Genomic DNA, 24,608 nt, shown 5'->3' with positions numbered 1-24,608 from the left:
CTCTGTTAACTTTAGGATAGTAATGGACAAGGATGAGTGCTGTCCTACGGGCAGGGTGCTAAATTGGGGGAAGGCTGACTATAGCGGGATTAGGCAGGAATTGGTGGATGTTGATTGGGAGAGGATGTTCGAGGGTAAGTCCGCGTCTGGCATGTGGGAGTCTTTTAAGGAACTATTGATAAGGCTGCAGGATAGGCATGTGCCTGAAAAAAGGAAAGATAGGAAAGGTAGGATTCGAGAGCCGTGGATAACCAGGGAAATTGAGGATCTGATTAAAATGAAAAGGGAGGCGTACGTTAAGTCCAGGCAACTGAAAACAGATGGAGCTCTGGAGGAATACAGAGAGAGTAGGAAAGATCTCAAACGGGGAGTTAGAAGGGCAAAAAGAGGGCACGAGATGTTCTTGGCAGGCAGGATTAAGGAGAATCCTAAGGCATTCTATTCATACGTTAGGAACAAAAGAGTTGTCAGGGAGAAAATCGGACCTCTCAGGGACAAAGGAGGGGAATTATGCTTAGAACCCAAGGGAATAGGGGAGATCCTAAATGAATACTTTGCATCGGTATTCACGAAGGAGAGGGGCGTGTTAACCGGGAGTGTCTCGGAGGGAGGTGTTGACCCGTTAGAGAAAATCTCCATTACGAGAGAGGAAGTGTTAGGTTTTTTAGGGAACATTAAAACTGACAAAGCCCCAGGGCCTGATGGCATCTATCCTCGACTGCTCAGGGAGACGAGAGAGGAAATTGCTGGGCCTCTGACGGAAATCTTTGTCGCTTCTTTGGACACGGGTGAGGTCCCTGAGGATTGGAGGATAGCGAATGTGGTCCCGTTGTTTAAGAAGGGTAGCAGGGATAACCCAGGAAATTATAGGCCGGTGAGCTTGACGTCCGTGGTAGGGAAGTTGTTGGAGAGGATTCTTAGAGACAGGATGTATGTGCATTTAGAACGGAACAATCTCATTAGTGACAGACAGCATGGTTTTGTAAGAGGGAGGTCGTGCCTTACAAATTTGGTGGAGTTTTTTGAGGAAGTGACAAAAACGGTTGATGAAGGAAGGGCTGTGGATGTCGTCTATATGGATTTCAGTAAGGCATTTGACAAAGTCCCTCATGGCAGGTTGGTTAAGAAGGTTAAGGCTCATGGGATACAAGGAGAAGTGGCTCGATGGGTGGAGAACTGGCTTGGCCATAGGAGACAGAGGGTAGTGGTCGAAGGGTCTTTTTCCGGCTGGAGGTCTGTGACCAGTGGTGTTCCGCAGGGCTCTGTACTGGGACCTCTGCTATTTGTGATATATATAAATGATTTGGAAGAAGGTGTAACTGGTGTAATCAGCAAGTTTGCGGATGACACAAAGATGGCTGGAATTGCGGATAGCGAAGAGCATTGTCGGACAATACAGCAGGATATAGATAGGCTAGAAAATTGGGCGGAGAGGTGGCAGATGGAATTTAATCCGGATAAATGCGAAGTGATGCATTTTGGAAGAAATAATGTAGGGAGGAGTTATGCAATAAATGGCAGAGTCATCAGGAGTATAGAAACACAGAGGGACCTAGGTGTGCAAGTCCACAAATCCTTGAAGGTGGCAACACAGGTGGAGAAGGTGGTGAAGAAGGCATATGGTATGCTTGCCTTTATAGGACGGGGTATAGAGTATAAAAGCTGGAGTCTGATGATGCAGCTGTATAGAACGCTGGTTAGGCCGCATTTGGAGTACTGCGTCCAGTTCTGGTCGCCGCACTACCAGAAGGACGTGGAGGCATTGGAGAGAGTGCAGAGAAGGTTTACCAGGATGTTGCCTGGTATGGAGGGTCTTAGCTATGAGGAGAGATTGGGTAGACTGGGGTTGTTCTCCTTGGAAAGACGGAGAATGAGGGGAGATCTAATAGAGGTATACAAGATTATGAAGGGTATAGATAGGGTGAACAGTGGGAAGCTTTTTCCCAGGTCGGAGGTGACGATCACGAGGGGTCACGGGCTCAAGCTGAGAGGGGCGAAGTATAACTCAGACATCAAAGGGACGTTTTTTACACAGAGGGTGGTGGGGGCCTGGAATGCGCTGCCAAGTAGGGTGGTGGAGGCAGGCACGCTGACATCGTTTAAGACTTACCTGGATAGTCACATGAGCAGCCTGGGAATGGAGGGATACAAACGATTGGTCTAGTTGGACCAAGGAGCGGCACAGGCTTGGAGGGCCGAAGGCCTGTTTCCTGTGCTGTACTGTTCTTTGTTCTTTGTTCTTTGAAGGGGGGGAGGTTTAACACAGATATCAGAAGGACATATTTCACACAGAGGGTCGTGGGGGCCTGGAATGTGTTGCCGGGCAAGGTGGTGGAGGCGGACACACTGGGAACGTTTAAGACTTATCTAGACAGCTATATGACCGGAGTGGGAATGGAGGGATACAAAAGAGTGGTCTAGTTTGGACCAGGGAGCGGCGCGGGCTAATTGTTCCTTGTTTCTCGTTTCAAGGCTTCATTCTATGATCATCTTGCTGGTGCCAGTACAGAGCGAGACTGCGGATAGTTGGGAACCTGTCTCGGGGGCAGGGAATTCATATGGTGTTCGTGGAAGTGGAAATGACTAGGGTTGGGAAGCATTTTCCGATCAGGGCCATTGTGATCTCCTGGACTCGTTTCGATCGCCTCAGGGGGTCGGAGAGGAATTTCCCAGATTTTTTTTTTTCCCCATATTGGCCCTGGGGTTTTTCACTCTGGGTTTTCGCCTCTCCCTGGAGATCACATGGTCTGGAATGGGGGGGTGGGGGTGAGTTAATAGGTTGTAATGAACAAAGCATCGTAGCTGTGAGGGACAGCTCGGTGGATAGGATATTGGTATGTAGATAGGCTGGAAAATTGGGCGGGGATCCTGGATTCAGGATTCAATCCTGGACCGGGGAGCGGCGCGGGCTTGGAGGGCCGAAGGGCCTGTTCCTGTGCTGTATTGTTCTTTGTTCTTTGTTCTTTGTTCTTTGTGTTCGCTTTTATTAACAGGGGGTTGGAGTTTAAGAGCCGTGGGGTTATGCTGCAACTGTACAGGACCTTGGTGAGACCACATTTGGAATATTGTGTGCAGTTCTGGTCACCTCACTATAAGAAGGATGTGGAAGTGCTGGAAAGAGTGCAGAGGAGATTTACCAGGATGCTGCCTGGTTTGGAGGGTAGGTCTTATGAGGAAAGGTTGAGGGAGCTCGGGCTGTTCTCTCTGGAACGGAGGAGGCTGAGGGGAGACTTAATAGAGGTTTATAAAATGATGAAGGGGATAGATAGAGTGAACGTTCAAAGACTATTTCCTCGGGTGGATGGAGCTATTACAAGGGGGCATAACTATAGGGTTCATGGTGGGAGATACAGGAAGGATATCAGAGGTAGGTTCTTTACGCAGAGAGTGGTTGGGGTGTGGAATGGACTGCCTGCAGTGATAGTGGAGTCAGACACTTTAGAAACATTTAAGCGGTTATTGGATAGGCACATGGAGCACACCAGGATGATAGGGAGTGGGATAGCTTGATCTTGGTTTCAGATAAAGCTCAGCACAACATCGTGGGCCGAAGGGCCTGTTCTGTGCTGTACTGGTCTATGTTCTGTGATGCATTTTGGTAGATTGAACCAGGGCAGGACTTAAGAACAAAGAACAAAGAAAATTACAGCATAGGAACAGGCCCTTCGGCCCCTCCAAACCTGCACCGACCATGCTGCCCGACTGAACTAAAACCCCCTACCCTTCCGGGGACCATATACCTCTATTCCCATCCTATTCATGTATTTGTCAAGATGCCCCTTAAAAGTCACTATTGTATCCGCTTCCACTCCCCCGGCAACGAGTTCCAGGCACCCACTACTCTCTGTGTAAACAATCTGACTCGTACATCTCCTTTAAACCTTGCCCCTCGCACCTTAAACCTGTGCCCCCGAGTAATTGACTCTTCCACCCTGGGAAAAAGCTTCTGACTATCCACTCTGTCCATGCCTCTCATAATCTTGTAGACTTCTATCAGGTCTCCCCTCAACCTCCGTCGTTCCAGTGAGAACAAACCAAGTTTCTCCAACCTCTCCTCATAGCTAATGCCCTCCATACCAGGCAACATCCTGGTAAATCTTTTCTGTACCCTCTCCAAAGCTTCCACATCCTTCTGATAGTGTGGCGACCAGAATTGAACACTATATTCCAAGTGTGGCCTAACTAAGGTTCTATAAAGCTGCAACATGACTGGCCAATTTTTAAACTCAATACCCCAGCTGATGAAGGCAAGCATGCCGTATGCCTTCTTGACTACCTTCTCCACCTGTATTGTCACTTTCAGTGACCTGTGTACCTGTACACCCAGATCCCTCTGCCTATCAATACTCTGAAGGGTTCTGCCATTTACTGTATATTTCCTATCTGTATTAGACCTTCCAAAATGCATTACCTCACATTTGTCCAGATTAAACTCCATCTGCCATCTCTTCGCCCAAGTCTCTAACTGATCTATATCCTGCTGTATCCTCTGATGGTCCTCATCGCTATCCACAAATCCACCAACCTTTGTGTCGTCCGCAAACGTACTAATCAAACCAGTTACATTTTCCTCCAAATTATTTATCTATATTACAAACGGCAAAGGTCCCAGCACTGATCCCTGAGCAACACCACCCATCGTACCCATGTAACTGTTTAAATGCTTTTTAAAAGTCAAAATTGTACCCGCCTCTACGACTGCCTCTGGCAGCTTGTTCCAGACACTCACCATCCTCTGCGTGAAAAAACTGCCCCTCTGGACACTTTTGAATCTCTCCCCTCTCACCTCCAACTTATGCCCTCTGGTTATAGACTCCCCTACCTTTGGGAAAAGATATTGACTATCTAGCTGATCTGTGCCCCTCATTATTTTATAGATCTCTGAAGGGGGAAAAATATACAGATGGGAACATTAAAACTGACAAAGCCCCAGGGCCTGATGGCATCTATCCTCGACTGCTCAGGGAGACGAGAGAGGAAATTGCTGGGCCTCTGACGGAAATCTTTGTCGCTTCTTTGGACACGGGTGAGGTCCCTGAGGATTGGAGGATAGCGAATGTGGTCCCGTTGTTTAAGAAGGGTAGCAGGGATAACCCAGGAAATTATAGGTCGGTGAGCTTGACGTCCGTGGTAGGCTGCCTGGCACACAAACATAAGATGGTTGCCTGGCACACAAACAGTCACCTGGGAAAGAGACATTAAACGGGCACTGACTTTCAGTACAGACAGACACCTGAGATTAAAACATAAAGGACAGACAGCTATTCAAAGTTCAACATGCAGGCATCAAATCCTACAGGAAGCCAGCCAAGGCTTAAAGATAAGGACAATAGGGGTAGATAATGAGATGAGCTACAGGTGGGATCGGGAATACATAACTGCAGGAAATCCAATGACTGTAAATTACTATATGAATAGGCCACAACTAAAACCATTGATAGCCACTGATGTAGGAAATGTATCCATTCATAAGACAATGCGATGTTAACATGTTCATGTCTGTATCTGTCTGTATTTGTCTATAACGATGTGTTAACGATCAATCACCTACTTGATTACAACGATGTGATAATGGCTAGATGTCTATTGTGTAAAGGGTATAAATTTGGACCGCTCCTATTGTCTCATTGAGAGAAGGTTAGTTGTTAGTGCCTTTTCTCCACAAAGCTTCATTAAATAAAACTGTATTCTTGAAACCTTCAAGCCTGACTCAGTGGCACACTTCCCACAACAATTGACGTAGTCGGCAGGATCCTATTACTGGTGAGATCGATTGGCCACGATCGGAGCCGGGGTAGAGATCACTGAATCTGTGAGAGTCAGACAAGGTCAAGAATACAGTTTGCAAGGGGTTAAACTTAAGGGGTTAAACATAAGGGGTATTTGTAGTAATAAGTATTGTTGTGTATGATATAGTGATAAGTACTAACTGCTGATAGTGATAAGTAACTGTTGCTTGTGCTGACCGACAAGAGGACAAGGTAGTGCCTGTCTCAAAACCCTGCCTTAGACCGGCTGTTAAGAGGAGAAACCTCCCACGCGAATGTCAGGAGATTGAAGTGGGTAAAGAGACACCAAGGGCACTTAGGATTGTGAAGCACAAGTGGCAGAGGTCGGTTAACATCAAACCCTGCAGTGGCGAACAAATGATGTGGAGATGCCGGCGTTGGACTGGGATAAACACAGTAAGAAGTTTAACAACACCAGGTTAAAGTCCAACAGGTTTATTTGGTAGCAAAAGCCACACATTGCTGATGTAGGAAATGTATCCATTCATAAGACAATGTGATGTTAACATGTTCATGTCTGGATCTGCCTGTATTTGTCTATAACGATGTGTTAACGATCGATCACCTACTTGATTACAACGATGTGATAATGGCTATGTGGTGGCGATGTGGTGTGGCTTTTGCTACCAAATAAACCTGTTGGACTTTAACCTGGTGTTGTTAAACTTCTTACTGTGGCGAACAAACGCAGAGTTGCCATCTGATTGCATGAAAGTTTGAAAAGTTGGGAACTGTACGGTCAATGTTGTGAAAAGTGGGGCGGAAAAGGAGCTTCATCAACTCTGACCTAAACCGGACTCCGGTGGAGAAGCACGTTGCCGAGGTGGTAATAGTGGAAGCCGTGAGTATAACATGAAACCCTGTAACGGTCGTGAAACACGGTGCTAGAATAGTAATAGTGGCCGGGGGTAGTGAAGTCCCTACAGTAGAGAGCACACTTTACTCACGAGTAAACGTGGCCGGGGTTAGTGAAGTCTGCGAAATGGCAGATAATGAAGTTAAAAGGGGACATGCAGGATCCCTCATTGAGGTTTACATGACAGACAGGAAAGAGTTAATAAAGAGAATGCAAAAGGATGGCTGGGATACTTCTCAAACCCGAGAGCAGCAGAGAGAGTGGATAGATAAAGAAAAGAAAAACAAGACAAAGAAGATAGGAGTAATGTTAACACAACAGTTAGCTGGTCTAATTGAGCAAGTAGTCGCCTCGACTAAGAAGTGGAGTGAAGATAAAGAAAGGATCAGAGAATTAGAATCCTGAGTGAGGGAACTGGAGAAACAAAACCAGGTTTTAGAAGAAAAGCAATGGAGAGGGGAGACTGTTCCTCTACCTCCTTATGAGTCCGCACAGCAGGGACCAACTGCTCCTTCAGAGGAGGTGAGAGACAGCAGATAATGGCTTCCCTGGGTGAATTACAACCTAGAAGCGCAAACACTAAATTCTGGGAAGAATTAGACACAATCTGGATAGGACACCAATTACATGAGAACATAAGAACATAAGAAATAGGAGCAGGAGTAGGCCATCTAGCCCCTCGAGCCTGCCCCGCCATTCAGTAAGATCATGGCTGATCTGAAGTGGATCAGTTCCACTTACCCGCCTGATCCCTATAACCCCTAATTCCCTTACCGATCAGGAATCCATCTATCCGTGATTTAAACATATTCAACGAGGTAGCCTCCACCACTTCAGTGGGCAGAGAATTCCAGAGATTCACCACCCTCTGAGAAAAGAAGTTCTTCCTCAACTCTGTCCTAAACTGACCCCCTTTATTTTGAGGCTGTGCCCTCTAGTTCTAGTTTCCTTTCTAAGTGGAAAGAATCTCTCCATCTCGACCCTATCCAGCCCCTTCATTATCTTATAGGTCTCTATAAGATCCCCCCTCAGCCTTCTAAATTCCAACGAGTACAAACCCAATCTGCTCAGTCTCTCCTCATAATCAACACCCCTCATCTCCGGTATCAACCTGGTGAACCTTCTCTGCACTCCCTCCAAGGCCAATATATCCTTCCGCAAATAAGGGGACCAATACTGCACACAGTATTCCAGCTGCGGCCTCACCAATGCCCTGTACAGATGCAGCAAGACATCTCTGCTTGTATATTCTATCCCGCTTGCGATATAGGCCAACATCCCATTTGCCTTCTTGATCACCTGTTGCACCTGCAGACTGGGTTTTTGCGTCTCATGCACAAGGACCCCCAGGTCCCTCTGCACAGTAGCATTACACCTGAGAGACGTACTCCAGCTGGTCAGGGCAGCCTGTCCAGCGGATAAGTGGAGGCAGGGAGCAGATGGACCCGCCGCTCCTCCAGCACAGGATTATAATGGGGGACGGTGGACACATGCAGTCGTCCTAACATCGGAGATAGATGCCCAACAGGCACCCTTCACCCAGTTTAAAGCAGAGATTCAGAGGGTATTAGGGAATGCTCCCACTAACTGGAGCAGAATTACCACAACAAAACAGTTAAAAGGGAAAGGAGCTTCTGAATACGGGGAACGGTTGTTCCAGGTATATCAAGAGTGCTCAGGACAAGGGAACCCAGGTCGAGGGGATTGAGCATTCATCCAGGCTTTTAAGGATGGACTCTCCAGCGCTCACCAGGTCATCCTAAAAATGGGAGTGATTATGTCCCAAGATTACGATGAATTGGTAGAGTGGGCTAGCGGAGTACCGGGAGAAGAGAAATCCCAGGCAAGACCAAGGCTAGAAAGAGTAGCAGCCGACAGTAATGGGAAAGGAACAAAGTCTAAACTGACTTGCCACAATTGTGGCCGGCAAGGAGACTTTGCGAGGGATTGTGGGACTCCACGGAAAGGGAACAGATTTGGGAACAGTGAGAAACATTGCAGCCACTGTGATAAATATGGACACACAGAAGCAGTGTGTTGGAATAAGCCTATCCTCATAAGGCATGAGTGGCATGCCTTATGAGGATAGGCTGAGGGAGCTCGGTCTTTTCCCCTTGGAGAGACGAAGGATGAGAGGAGACCTAATAGAGGTGTATAAGATGTTGAGAGGCATAGATCGGGTGGACTCTCAGAGGCTTTTTCCCAGGGTGGAAATGTCTGCTACAAGAGGACACAGGTTTAGGGTGCTGGGGGGTAGGTACAGGGGAAATGTTAGGGGGAAGTTTTTCACACAGAGAGTGGAATCGGCTGCCGTCAGTGGTGGTGGAGGCAAACTCAATAGGGTCTTTTAAGAGACTCCTGGATGAGTACATGGAGCTTAATAGGATGGAGGGTTATAGGTCGGCCTAAAAGGTAGGGAGATGTTCGGCACAACTTGTGGGGCCGAAGGGCCTGTTTTGTGCTGTAGTTTTTCTATGTTCTATAGGAAACCCCCGACCCGATCCATGACCACAGCAGAACCAGAGGAGCCACAGGACCTCCAGGGTCAGCAAGATTGACGGTCTGCAGCCCCCATCCACAAGGTTAAGAAGGAGGGAAGGATTTATGTGTCGGCACTAGTAGGGGGCAGGCAATGTGAGATGCAGGTGGACACAGGAGCGTCTATATCTGTCACCGACCTACCCTTACCCACTCCAAATAAAATGATTTCCTGACCGGGATAGGAGGGAACAAAACACCCGCCTACCTGAGTGAGACCACGATAGTAGAGATAAATAATCTGTATATACCAATGAGGTTTTATGTGTGCAAAAATAACGAGGGTACAATAATGGGAAATGATCTGATGAAAGAATATGAGATTCTCATAGACTGTGGAAAGGGAGAATTAATCTGGCCAAGACAGGACGGTCGAAAAACTAGAATAGGGAAACTTACAAGTCACCTCAAAACCATTAAGGTGGCCACAGTCACCACCAGAAATTGGGAATTAGAGACAGGAGGGTTCGGAGCCATCAGTGCCTCCATCCCCGGAGTATGGACTAAAACGAAGTTCGATACCGGTTTGATTAAAATGGACCCAATAAAGGTACCGGGACCGGAGCATAAGCCACACCGACAATACCCAATCAAACCAGAGGCAGAGAAAGCTGTAGTGGAGACAGTTAAAGGGTTAGTGGAGAGGGGGATTCTGGGAGAAACCACGAGCACCACTAACTCCCCAACATGGCCAGTGAGCAAGCCTGACGGAAGCTATAGGCTCACGATAGGTTACACCGGACTCAATAAAGTCACGTCCAAGTTGCACCCCATTGTAGCAAGCCCCTCGACAATCCTGAATGGACTGTCACAGGAGCACCAAATATTCACAGTATTGGACATAGCCAACGGATTCTGGTCCTTACCATTGGATCCTGAATCCCCAGACAAATTCACCTTTACAGTGGGAGACAGACAGTACACTTGGACTCGTTTCCCACAGGGATTCCACAACAGCCCCGCGAGATTCCATCGAGCAATGAGTGACATCCTGAACAGGGTAGAACTGCCAGAGGGTAGTACGATCCTACAATATGTCGACGATATCCCGATAGCTTCAGAGTCCAAGTCAGGACATCAAGAAGCTTTATATTTAGGACTGAATGAATTAAAAGCCGCAGGGTTAAAGGTCAGCCCCAAAAAGGCACAAATCGGGAAAACACAGGTCCTGTACCGAGGACACCTTATATCCCAAAGACTTAAAGAAATGCCAACGGACCGAAAGAAGGCGGTACAACAAATGCCGCGACCCATCACCGTAAGAGGGGTCAGGAGGGTGCTGGGATTATTCAGCTAGAGCCGGAGTTTCATCCCAGGGTTCGCAAAATTAGCAGAACCCATACAAAGACTAGTCAAAGGGGGAAAACCAGCTTTAGTTCCCGTAGAATGGGGACCCGAGCAGGAGGAGGCTTACACTAAACTCAAAACAGAACTGATATCAGCCCCTGGACTAGGATTACCCGATTCTAATAAGGACTTCCATATTCATTGTAGCAATGAGGGAGGGTTCTATTCCGCCGTGGTAACACAGGACCATGGCGACAGAAAGAGACCCATAGGATATTATTCCACAGCAGAAGGGCCGGTAGTCACCGGACTGCCAAGGTGCATAGCCGCCTTGGATTGCGCCGCCTGGGCTGTAAAGGTTAGCGAGCCAGTAATCATGGCAGGGAATATAATCCTTCACACCAAACACACCTTGGTGGAAATGCTGAACACGGGAAAACTAAGGTCAGTCTCAAACATGAGAAGGGCTCAGTGGGAAGCTGTTCTCCTGCCTCCAAGCAAGTCTGTGATAATAATAAGGGATACAGGGAATAACCCAGCAGAAGGGAGTTTAGACGAAGGAGAGCCACACAATTGTGAAGATATAGATAGGGACGAGGAAGAGGGTAAGATAAAGGATATACCCTTAAATACAGCTGAGGAAACCCTTTTTGTGGATGGGTCACGCAAATATGTGAAAGGATCACCCCGAACAGAGTGGGCAGTGGTAAATGACAAATTAGAGACAGTAAGGTCAGGAAGGATTGACGGAGGTCTATCCGCGCAAGTGGCAGAACTCGTGGCACTCACACAGGCACTAGAGTTATCTGAAGGTAAAACGGTGAACATCTATACAGATAGTCGCTATTCATTCGGAGTCATACATGACTACATGTCAGTATGGGGAAGAAGAGGGTTCATAACCACAGGAGGGACCCCTATTAAGCACCAGCAAAGAACTGAGGCATTATTGAGAGCTAGCGAGAAACCTCGAGAAACCACAGTAATCAAAATTAAAGCGCACCAGAAAGAGCCAGGAAGAGATAACCCCGACTGGTTAAATTTCAAAGGGAACCAAGCCGCAGACAGGGCGGCACAGTTAGCCTAAGGACAGGAGACAATTGGCGAGCTGCCAATAGCAGCAACAGAACAGACAGGAAACAAAATGGATATTCGGGACTTACATGAGGATACCTCGAAAGAGGAAAAGGAGAAATGGGAAGCACAGGGAGCAGTCAAAGGGACTGATAACATTTGGAGACGGGAAGATAAGGTAACGGCACCAGAGTGCTGACAAAACACCCTATTGGAACCACACCATGGACTCTCACATGTGGGTAGAGAGGCCATGATAACCAGTATAGGAAAGGAATGGTGGTGGAAAGGAATGGGAAGAGACACAGCCCGACACTGTCACCGATGTGTGACGTGCGCGCAACACAACCCTGGGAACATCTGCAAATAGATTTCACACGGCCACTACCACAATCCCATGGCAAAACCTATTGTCTGGTTATTATAGACCAGTTCACCAGGTGGGTAGAAGCGTTCCCTACTACAAATTGTACTGCTTCCACGGTGGTTCGGATATTGGCAGAAGAGGTAATCCCTAGATAGAACATAGAACAGTACAGCACAGAACAGGCCCTTCGGCCCACGATGTTGTGCCGAGCTTTATCTGAAACCAAGATCAAGCTATCCCACTCCCTATCATCCTGGTGTGCTCCATGTGCCTATCCAATAACCGCTTAAATCTTCCTAAAGTGTCTGACTCCACTATCACTGCAGGCAGTCCATTCCACATCCCAACCACTCTCTGCGTAAAGAACCTACCTCTGATATCCTTCCTGTATCTCCCACCATGAACCCTATAGTTATGCCCCCTTGTAATAGCTCCATCCACCCGAGGAAAGAGTCTTTGAACGTTCACTCTATCTATCCCCTTCATCATCTTATAAACCTCTATTAAGTCTCCCCTCAGCCTCCTCCGCTCCAGAGAGAACAGCCCCAGCTCCCTCAACCTTTCCTCATAAGACCTACCCTCCAAACCAGGCAGCATCCTGGTAAATCTCCTCTGCACTCTTTCCAGCGCTTCCACATCCTTCTTATAGTGAGGTGACCAGAACTGCACACAATATTCCAAATGTGGTCTCACCAAGGTCCTGTACAGTTGCAGCATAACCCCACGGCTCTTAAACTCCAACCCCCTGTTAATAAAAGCTAACACACTATAGGCCTTCTTCACAGCTCTATCCACTTGAGTGGCAACCTTTAGAGATCTGTGGATATGGACCCCAAGATCTCTCTGTTCCTGCACAGTCTTCAGAACCCTACCTTTGACCCTGTAATCCACATTTAAATTAGTCCTACCAAAATGAATCACCTCACATTTATCAGGGTTAAACTCCATTTGCCATTTTTCAGCCCAGCTCTGCACCCTATCTATGTCTCTTTGCAGCCTACAACAGCCCTCCACCTCATCCACTACTTGTTTTACAAAGCTCACATACATTTACAAGGGAGTCGAACTGTATGTTACCCGTTAGCACAATCGGTTGAAGCCCTATTTGTAGTCACCCCTGGGTGGACCCCTCATGACTTATATACTGTAGATACATCAGATACACCCTGTAAGGGACAAATTGGCAAATATAAAAGAGGTATACAGGGGAGATGTGTGGGACTTGTAAACCCCACAGATCCTGTGTGCAGGGGGTTCCAACAGGAGGGATACATAATGAGTTTAACTACAGGTGGGATCAGGAATACATAACTGCAGGAAAACCAATTACTGTCAACTACTGTATGAATAGACCGAAACTAAAGTCATTGATAGTCACTGACATAGGAAAGGTATCCATTCATAGAACAATGCGATGTCTGTATCTGTCTGTATCTGTCTGTATTTGTCTACAACGATGTGTTTAACGGTCGATCACCTACTTGATTACAACGATGTGATAATGGCTAGATGTCCGGTCCATCTATTGTGTAAAGGGTATAAAGATGGACCGCTCCATTGTCTCATTGAGAGAAGGTTTTGCTGTTTGTTAGTGCCTTTTCTCCACAAAGCTTCGTTAAAATAAAACTGTATTCTTCAAACCTTCAAGCCTGACTCACAAGTGGCATTTTTCCCACAACAATACAAACATCGGGAAAAATGTGGACAGAGTATTGCCCACTATACTAATGAGATTAAGGGCTACCACAAACCGGACAACCGGATTAACCCCTTATGAGCTAATAACAGGACGGGCGATGCAATTACCCGAAAGCATCATAACAGGTGGGACCGATGTAGGTCCACTAAAAGATAAAATCAGGAGATATGTTTTGGAACTAAGCACCCAACTAAAAGGGATGCGCAAATTGGTAAAAGACAATCAGGAAATAAAAGACGCAGAGAGAGAGCTTGAAATGCTCCCTGACGTCCCAACAGCGGGAAGTCGCGTCCGAGTGAAAACACTACCTGACAAACCAGGGTTTGCACCAAAATGGAATGGGCCATATGAAGTTATAATTAGTGGAGACACCTGTGCCTGTATAGACATCAGACAGAAAGGGGTCTGGAAACACTGGACACAGCTAAAAATATACAAGGGGACAAATAAGTAATTAAATTGATGAACTAACGAAAATGCTTTCCTCAACACAGGCAAAGACTGCAAGCAAGAACGCCTGGCGCGCGCGGGTTGAATAGATAATATAACTTGTAAAGATTATATGAATTATAGTGTTAAGTTTGATATTCGATCGTTGCAAATATGTATGTAATCGCGTATGTAACTGTACTACTTTGCGTTGTCGCGATTGTAAATTTAATTGGATTGGAGGATAACTTGTTTTACAAAGCTCACATACATTTACAAGGGAGTCGAACTGTATGTTACCCGTTAGCACAATCAGTTGAAGCCCTATTTGTAGCCACCCCTGGGTGGACCCCTCATGACTTACATACTGTAGATACATCAGATACACCCTGGAAGGGACAAATTGGCAAATATAAAAGAGGTATACAGGGGAGATGTGTGGGACTTGTAAACCCCACAGATCCTGTGTGCAGTGGGTTCCAACGGGCGGGAGGAAAAACTTGTTCAGATACTGCAAGCTATTCGCTTTGTTTTACGGGGCAGGGATGGGGATGTGCCTGTGCCTTGGTCCCTAAGAATGATTCCTGTGTACAGACGCAGTGTGTCCATCAACATTGTCAGGTTAATAAGGGACAGTTTACTTGCACTTGTGATGAACAGAAATGTCTAAATCGAACCGCGGGAAGAGAGCTTATTTGTGGACAATGCAATGAAACTCACGTAAGCTCAGCCATACCCATTTGATACTGACCAGGTGATGGGATCAAACGGGGAGTCAAGTAAACCGAACAATTGGCAATATGAACAAACTCATAATCAAGACACTAAACGTTACCGGGCTAAGATCCTATCTCTTTCCAATGTTACGCTAACATTGGAAAGAGATAGGATCAGGCAAGCGAGGAAAGTGTTTATCTGGAGTAAGGGGAAATATGAAGCCATCAGGCAGGAGATTAGAGGCGTAAATTGGAAGGAGGTATTAGAAACATAGAAAAACTACAGCACAAACAGGCCGTTCGGCCCACAAGTTGTGCCGAACACATCTCTACCTTCTAGGCCTACCTATAACACTCCATCCTATTACGCTCCATGTACTCATCCAGGAGTCTATTAAAAGACCCTATTGAGTTTGCCTCCACCACCACTGACGGCAGCCGATTCCACTCGCCCACCATCCCCTGTGTGAAAAACGTACCCCGAACATCTCCTTTGCACCTACCCCCCAGCACCTTAAACCTGTGTCCTCTCGTAGCAGACATTTCCACCCTGGGAAAAAGCCTCTGAGAGTCCACCCGATCTATGCCTCTCAACATCTTATATACCTCTATTAGGTCTCCTCTCATCCTTCGTCTCTCCAAGGAGAAAAGACCGAGCTCCCTCAGCCTATCCTCATAAGGCATGCCACTCAATCCAGGCAACATCCTTGTAAATCGCCTCTGCACCCTTTCAATCTTTTCCACATCCTTCCTGTAATGAGGCGACCAGAACTGAGCACAGTACTCCAAGTGGGGTCTGACGAGGGTCTTATATAGCTGTATCATTATCCCCGGACTCTGAAACTCAATCCCTCGATTGATAAAGGCCAGCACACCATACGCCTTCTTAACCACCTCCTCCACCTGCGGAGCCGATTTTAGAGTCCTATGGACCCGGACCCCAAGGTCCTTCTGATCCTCGACAGTACTAAGAGTCTTTCCCTTTATATTGTACTCCTTCATCCCATTTGACCTACCAAAATGGACCACGACGCATTTATCTGGGTTGAAGTCCATCTGCCACTTGTCCGCCCAGTCTTGCATCCTATCTATGTCCCTCTGTAACTTCTGACATCCCTCCAGACTATCCACAACCCCACCAACCTTCGTGTCGTCGGCAAACTTACCAACCCATCCCTCCGCTTCCTCACCCAGGTCATTTATGAAAATGACAAACAGCAAGGGTCCCAGAACAGATCCCTGGGGCACACCACTGGTGACCAACCTCCAGTTAGAAAAAGACCCATCTATACACACTCTCTGCCTCCTTTGGGCAAGCCAGTTCTGGATCCACAGGGCAGCAGGATCCCATGCCCTCTCACTTTTTCCAGAAGCCTTGCATGGGGGACCTAATCGAACGCCTTGCTAAAATCCATATAAACCACATCTACCGCCTCGAGGGAAAGTACCGAAAGTACCGAAGTAAGGTGGCAGATTTTCAAGGAATGTTTGTCTGGAGTTCTGCATGACAACGTTCCGATGAGACAGGGAGGTTTTGGTAGGTTACGGGAACCGTGGTGCACGAAAGCTGTGCTGAACCTAGTCAAAAGGAAAAGGAAAGCGTACAATAGGTTCAGAGAGCTAGGCGATAATGGGGATCTAGATGAGTATACGGCTTGTAGGAAGGGACTTAAGAAGGAAATTAGGAGAGCCAGAAGGGGTCACGAGAAGGCCTTGGCAGGTAAGATTAAGGAGAACCCTAAGGCGTTCTACAAATATGTGAAGAGTAAAAGGATGAGATGTGAAGGAATAGGGCCTATAAAAGGTGAAGGTGAGAAAGTCTGTACGGAACCGGAAGAAATAGTAGAGGTGCTTAACGAATACTTTACTTCGGTATTCACGGTGGAAAAAGACCTGGGTTGTTGTACTACAGGATTGAGGCAGACTGAGAAGATTGAGTTTGTCGACATTAAGAAAGAGGATGTGTTGGAAATTTTAAATCGCATCAAGATAGATAAGTCGCCGGGACCGGATGGGATGTACCCCAGGTTACTGTGGGAGGCAAGGGAAGAGATTGCAGAGCCTCTGGCGATGATCTTTGCGTCGTCGATGGAGACGGGAGAGGTGCTGGAGGATTGGAGGATTGCGGATGTGAACAAAGAACAAAGAACAAAGAACAGTACAGCACAGGAAACAGGCCCTTCGGCCCTCCAAGCCTGTGCCGCTCCTTGGTCCAACTAGACCAATCGTTTGTATCCCTCCATTCCCAAGCTGCTCATGTGACTATCCAGGTAAGTCTTAAACGATGTCAGCGTGCCTGCCTCCACCACCCTACTTGGCAGAGCATTCCAGGCCCCCACCACCCTCTGTGTAAAAAACGTCCCTCTGATGTCTGAGTTATACTTCGCCCCTCTCAGCTTGAGCCCGTGACCCCTCGTGATCGTCACCTCCGACCTGGGAAAAAGCTTCCCACTGTTCACCCTATCTATACCCTTCATAATCTTGTATACCTCTATTAGATCTCCCCTCATTCTCCGTCTTTCCAAGGAGAACAACCCCAGTCTACCCAATCTCTCCTCATAGCTAAGACCCTCCATACCAGGCAACATCCTGGTAAACCTTCTCTGCACTCTCTCCAATGCCTCCACGTCCTTCTGGTAGTGCGGCGACCAGAACTGGACACAGTACTCCAAATGTGGCCTAACCAGCGTTCTATACAGCTGTATCATCAGACTCCAGCTTTTATACTCTATACCCCGTCCTATAAAGGCAAGCATACCATATGCCTTCTTCACCACCTTCTCCACCTGTGTTGCCACCTTCAAGGATTTGTGGACTTGCACACCTAGGTCCCTCTGTGTTTCTATACTCCTGATGACTCTGCCATTTATTGTATAACTCCTCCCTACATTATTTCTTCCAAAATGCATCACTTCGCATTTATCCGGATTAAATTCCATCTGCCACCTCTCCGCCCAATTTTCCAGCCTATCTATATCCTGCTGTATTGCCCGACAATGCTCTTCGCTATCCGCAATTCCAGCCATCTTCGTGTCATCCGCAAACTTGCTGATTACATGTGGTTCCTATATTCAAGAAAGGGAATACGGAAAGCCCAGGAAATTACCGACCGGTGAGTCTAACCTCAGTGGTTGGTAAGCTGATGGAGAAGATCTTGAGGGACAGGATTTATGAACATTTAGAGAAGTTTAGTATGCTCAAAGGTAGTCAACACGGCTTTGTCAAAGTCAAATCGTGCCTTACGAGCCTGGTGGAGTTCTTTGAAAATGTGACTAAACACATTGACGAAGGGAAAGCGGTAGATGTGGTTTACATGGACTTCAGCAAGTCGTTCGATAAGGTCCCCCATGCAAGACTTCTCGAGAAAGTGAGAGGGCATGGGATCCAAGGGGCGGCTGCCCTGTGGATCCAGAACTGGCTTGCCCAAAGGAAGCAGAGTGTGTGTATAGATGGGTCTTTTTCTAATTGGAGGTCGGTCACCAGTGGAGTGCCCCAGGGATCTGTTCTGGGACCCTTGAAGTTTGTCATTTTCATAAATGACCTGGATGAGGAAGTGGAGGGATGGGTTGGTAAGTTTGCCGATGACACGAAGGTTGGTGGGGTTGTGGATAGTCTGGAGGGATGTCAGAAGCTGCAGCGTGACATAGATAGGATGCAAGACTGGACGGAGAAGTGGCAGATGGGCTTCAACCCGGATAAATGCGTAGTGGTCCATTTTGGCAGGTCAAATGGGATGAAGGAGTACAATATAAAGGGTAAGACTCTTAGCAGTGTAGAGGATCAGAAGGACCTTGGGGTCCGGGTCCATAGGACTCTTAAATCGGCCTCGCAGGTAGAGGAGGTGGTTAAGAAGGCGAATGGTGTGCTGGCCTTCATCAATCGAGGGATTGAGTTTAGGAGTCGGGAGATAATGATGCAACTTTATAAGACCCTCGTCAGACTCCACTTGGAGTACTGTGCTCAGTTCTGGTCGCCTCATTACAGGAAGGATGTCGAAATTATTGAAAGGGTGCAGAGAAGATTTACAAGGATGTTGCTTGGATTGGGTGGCATGCCTTATGAGGATAGGTTGAGGGAGCTCGGTCTTTTCTCCTTGGAGAGACGAAGGATGAGAGGTGAGCTGATAGAGGTGTACAAGATGTTGAGAGGCATAGATCGGGTGGACTCTCAGAGGCTTTTTCCCAGGGCTGACATGGCTGCTACGAGAGGACACAGGTTTAAGGTGCTGGGGAGTAGGTACAGGGGAAATGTCAGGGGTAAGTTTTTCACTCAGAGGGTGGTGGGTGAGTGGAATCGGCTGCCGTCAGTGGTGGTGGAGGCAAACTCGATAGGGTCTTTTAAGAGACTTCTGGATGAGTACATGGGACTTAATAGGATTGAGGGTTATCGGTAAGCCTATATATAAGCCTCGGTAGGTAGGGACATGACCGGAGCAACTTGTAGGCCAAATGGCCTGTTTGTGCTGTGGTTTTTCTATGTTCTATGTTCTAAGAAGGGATATGTGTTCCTCTTCAATGGTACTTACATGACATAAACACCAAACCTCCCAAACCGTTTTGCAGTAGGAACAATCGGACCACTGACTGTTTCATGCCCTCAGAAGGGGCATATTCGGAGGAGAATAGCAACTCGGGCTATCAGCAAAGAATTCTGCGTTGACTGGGAAGTTCCGGGCACAATGGGATCCTCACTGGGATATGGGTTCCTTGGAGCCTGATCTCTGGTGGGGGCGGGGGGGGGGGGGGGGGGGGGCAGCAGGAGTGATTAGTGCAAAGAATAGGAATCATATTGTTTGTGGACTAACAGTCCTGGGAAACAGCACTTCAAAAGCACTGGAGGCTGTTAACCACGAAATGGCTGAACTGAGATTATCTGCACAACAGACACGATACGCAGTGGACTATCAGTTAGCACAACAAGGGGGAGTGTGTACAATTATAGGCAATAAATGCATAACCCATGTCACAGACGAGTCCTATAACATTACACAGGTCATCAATAGCACCAGAGAACAACTTGATAGCTTCAGGCAGGGACCCAAGAAAGGAAGTAACTGGCTGGAATGGCTAGTGGGGGGGGGTCCTGGGAATCTTACTTATTACATGGGTTGGTCATCCTCATTTCAATTGTAATTGTCTGTTGTCTCATTGTTGGATGCCTAAAAGTCTGTTGCAAGGTGATGGTGACTAGAATTGTGCCAGGAGCCAGTGTATACATCGAGGAAGAAACCCCGATGAAGATCCCCGAAGACATCAGAAAAAACGAAGTAGGAAAGAAGAAGAACAAAGAATTATACAGATAAAAATTGTTGGTCTCGGGATTATTACAGTCATAATCCGACCAGAAGTGGGGACTGAAGTGGGAAAAATATACAGATGGGTACACTTAAGATGGTGGCCTGGCACACAAACGGTCACCTGGGAAAGAGACATTAAACAGGCACTGACTTTCAGTCCAAACAACCACCTGAGATTAAAACATAAAGGACAGACAGCTATTCAAAGTTGAACATGCAGGAATCAAATCCGACAGGAAGCCAGCCAGGGCTTAAGGATAAGGACAATAGGGATAGAAACATAGAACATAGAAAACTACAGCACAAAACAGGCCCTTCGGCCCCACAAGTTGTGCCGAACATATCCCTACCTTCTAGACCTACCTATAACCCTCCATCCTATTAAGCTCCATGTACTCATCCAGGAGTCTCTTAAAAAAACCGATTGAGTTTGCCTCCACCACCACTGACGGCAGCCGATTCCACTCGCCCACCACCCTCTGTGTGAAAAACTTACCCCTAACATTTCCCCTGTACCTACCCCCCAGCACCTTAAACCTGTGTCCTCTCGTAGCAGCCATTTCCACCCTGGGAAAAAGCCTCTGAGAGTCCACCCGATCTATGCCTCTCAACATCTTATACACCTCTATTAGGTCTCCCCTCATCCTGGATAATGAGATTAGCTACAGGTGGGATCGGGAATACATAACTGCAGGAAAACCAATGACTGTAAATTACTGTATGAATAGACCGAAACCAAAACCATTGATAGCCACTGACGTAGGAAATGTATCCATTCATAAGACAATGCGATGTTAACATGTTCATGTCTGTATCTGTCTGTATTTGTCGACAACGATGTGTTAACGCTTGATCATCTATTGTGTAAAGGGTATAAAGATGGACCGCTCCTATTGTCTCATTGAGAGAAGGTTTGCTGCTTGTTAGTGCCTTTTCTCCACAAAGCTTCATTAAATAAAACTGTATTCTTGAAACCTTCAAGCCTGACTCAGTGGTACATTTCCCACAACACCTCTATAAGGTCACCCCTCAGCCTCCTACGCTCCAGAGAGAAAAGTCCCAGTCTATCCAGCCTCTCCTTATAACTCAATCCATCAAGTCCCGCTGGCATCCTAGTAAACTTTTTCTGCACTCTTTCTAGCTTAATAATATCCTTTCGATAATAGAGTGACCGATCATAGTTCTGGTTGTATCATGGTTAAGCCTTGTCCACTCCATCCACTGGCTGAAAACAGGCCAATCCATATTTCCCTTCTCTCAACAAAGAAGATCCTGAATTTGGACTCGCCCAAACAACGGCTCTGAGTCTCTCCCGTTTACATCCTCGCTGGACACGGAATTCCTCTCTTAAAATCACCCCTTAGCCTCTTTCTCAGTCTCTCTCTCAGTCTCTCTCTCAGTCTCTCTCTCAGTCTCTCTCTCTGTCTCTCTCTCTGTCTCTCTCTCTGTCTCTCTCTCTGTCTCTCTCTGTCTCTGTCTCTCTCTCAGTCTCTCTCTCAGTCTCTCTCTCAGTCTCTCTCTCAGTCTCTCTCTCAGTCTCTCTCTCTCAGTCTCTCTCTCTCAGTCTCTGTCTCTCTCTCAGTCTCTCTCTCAGTCTCTCTCTCAGTCTCTCTCTCAGTCTCTCTCTCAGTCTCTCTCTCAGTCTCTCTCTCTCTGTCTCTCTCGGTCTCTCTCTCTCTCTCTGTCTCGGTCCGTCTCGGTCTCTGATGATGTTTGTACCAGTTGATGAGCCATTTCATATCCGTCAGGGTTCATTGATGGTAGCAGGTGTATCCTGGTGCTGTGTACCAGCTGGAGTATGCGGGGGTTTTTTTGTTGGTACTGCTGACACAGATACTGCATGAAGAAGATGAGAATCTCTCTCCCCACAACCTCATTGCCGTGCATTCCAGCAACATACCGGAATTCAGGTTCACCTGGAAGGTCAAAGCAAGAAAAATACCAGCAAATATCAGGAGCAACTCACAATGACACAAATCATTCACACAAGGATCAGGACTGGCCATTCAGCCCCTTCAGCCCTGCTGTACCATTCAGTAAGATCATAGATCTGATTGTAACCCCCATTCCTGCCGACCCCCCAATAACCTTTCACCCCCTTGCTAATAAAGAATGTTTGTAAACTGGAGTGTGCTGGCAGCCAGGGAGAGAGTTTCAGACAGTCACCTCCCTCGGAGAGAACAAGGTTCTCCTTCTCCCTGTCTGAAACGAGTGACACTTCATTGCAAACAGTGACCCCTGGTTCGAGATTCTCTGACACGAGGAAACATTCTCTCCGCATCCAGCCTGTCCAGACCCCCCGAGGATCTGAAAGATTTGGAATACATTTGGAATACTGTGTCCAATTTTGGTCACCACACAACCAGAAGGACGTGGTGGTTTTGGAGGGAGTACAGAAAAGGTTTACCAGGATGTTGGCTGGTATGGAAGGTATTAGCTATGAGATGAGATTGAATAAATTGGGATTGTTCTCCCTGGAAAGACGGAGGCTGAGGGGCGTCCTGATAGAGGTTGATAAATTTATGAAGGGCATAGATAAGGTGAACATTTGGAAGCTTTTTCCCAGGGCGGAAATGACAATCACAAGGGGACACAAGTTCAAAGTAAGGGGGGAAAGGTTGAGTAGCGGTGTGCGGGGGAAGTATTTTACGCAGAGGGTGGTGGGGGGGGGCTGGAATGCATTGCCAAGTGATGTGATTGAAGTAGATATGTTAGCGACATTTAAGACTTATCTGGATAGACACATGAACAGGCAAGGTATAGAGGAATACAGGTGGTTGGTCTAGATAGGCACAGGCCTGGTGGGCTGAAGGGCCTGTTCCTGTGCTGTACTGTTCTTTGTTCTTTGTACTTGATTTTGGTCAAGACGTCTCTCACTCTGCTGAAATCCAGCAGATACACCCAACCTCCCCTCATCCAACACCAGCAGATACACCCAACCTCCCCATATCTGACAGCAGCAGATACACCCAACCTCCCCTCATCCGACACCAGCAGATACACCCAATCTCCCCTCATCCGACACCAGCAGATACACCCAACCTCCCCATATCCGACACAAGCAGATACACCCAACCTCCCCTCATCCGACACCAGCAGATACACCCAACCTCCCCGCATCCGACACCAGCAGATACACCCAACCTCCCCTCATCCGACACCAGCAGATACACCCAACCTCCCCTCATCCGACACCAGCAGATACACCCAACCTCCCCTCATCCGACACCAGCAGATACACCCAACCTCCCCTCATCCAACACCAGCAGATACACCCAGCCTCCCCTCATCCGACACCAGCAGATACACCCAACCTCCCCTCAGCCGACACCAGCAGATACACCCAACCTCCCCTCATCGGACACCAGCAGATACACCCAACCTCCCCTCATCCGACACCAGCAGATACACCCAACCTCCCCTCAAAAAACTCCAGCAGATAAACCCAACCTCCCCTCATCCGACACCAGCAGATACACCCAACCTCCCCTCAAACAACTCCAGCAGATACACCCAACCTCCCCTCATCCGACACAGCAGATACACCCAACCGCCCCTCATCCGACACCAGCAGATACACCCAACCTCCCCTCATCCGACACCAGCAGATACACCCAACCTCCCCTCATCCGACACCAGCAGATACACCCAACCTCCCCTCATCCGACACCAGCAGATACACCCAACCTCCCCTCATCCGACACCAGCAGATACACCCAACCTCCCCTCATCCGACACCAGCAGATACACCCAACCTCCCCTCAAACAACTCCAGCAGATAAACCCAACCTCCCCTCATCCGACACCAGTCCCCCACTAAACTCCAGCAGATACACCCAACGACCCCCCCATCCTACTCCAGTAGATACACCCAACCTCTCCCTTTCTAACTCCAGCAGATACACACCCAATCGCCCCCCCACTAAACTCCAGCAGATACACACACAACCTCCCCTCATCCATATCATAGAACATAGAACAGTACAGCACAGAACAGGCCCTTCGGACTTCGATGTTGTGCCGAGCTTTGTCCGAAACCAAGATCAAGCTATCCCACTCCCTATCATCCTGGTGTGCTCCATGTGCCTATCCAATAACCGCTTTAAAGTCCCTAAAGTATCCGACTCCACTATCACAGCAGGCAGTCCATTCCACACCCCAACCACTCTCTGAGTAAAGAACATATCTCGGACATCCCTCCTATATCTCCCACCATGAACCTTATAGTTATGCCCCCTAGTAACAGCTACATCCACCCGAGGAAATAGTCTCTGAACGTCCACTCTATCTATCCCCTTCATCATCTTATGAACCTCTATTAAGTCTACTCTCAGCCTCCTCCGCTCCAGAGAGAACAGCCCTAGATCCCTCAACCTTTCCTCATAAGACCTACCCTCCAAACCAGGCAGCATCCTGGTAAATCTCCTCTGCACTCTTTCCAGCGCTTCCACATCCTTCTTATAGTGAGGTGACCAGAACTGCACACAATATTCCAAATGTGGTCTCACCAAGGTCCTGTACAGTTGCAGCATAACCCCACAGCTCTTAAAATCCAAC

The 24,608-nt window shown here is 47.6% G+C and overlaps 1 protein-coding gene across 1 annotated transcript in view; it reads right to left on the bottom strand.

The window, feature by feature from the left end:
- Window positions 1-21,962, bottom strand: part of LOC144487391 (putative carboxypeptidase X1) — an 81,673-nt gene extending 59,711 nt beyond the window's left edge. Inside the window, exon 1 of the mRNA XM_078205479.1 lies at window positions 21,771-21,962. Coding sequence (XP_078061605.1) covers window positions 21,771-21,938 — 168 coding nt within the window. The 5' untranslated portion in view covers window positions 21,939-21,962. The remainder of the gene's footprint in view (window positions 1-21,770) is intronic.
- Window positions 21,963-24,608: the final 2,646 nt, after the last annotated feature.

This window comes from Mustelus asterias, unplaced genomic scaffold (genome assembly GCF_964213995.1).
Source record: "Mustelus asterias unplaced genomic scaffold, sMusAst1.hap1.1 HAP1_SCAFFOLD_768, whole genome shotgun sequence".
Lineage (NCBI taxonomy): Eukaryota > Metazoa > Chordata > Chondrichthyes > Carcharhiniformes > Triakidae > Mustelus > Mustelus asterias.
Note: the sequence above shows the minus strand (reverse complement) of the source record. Positions and strands in the feature narration are given on the sequence as shown.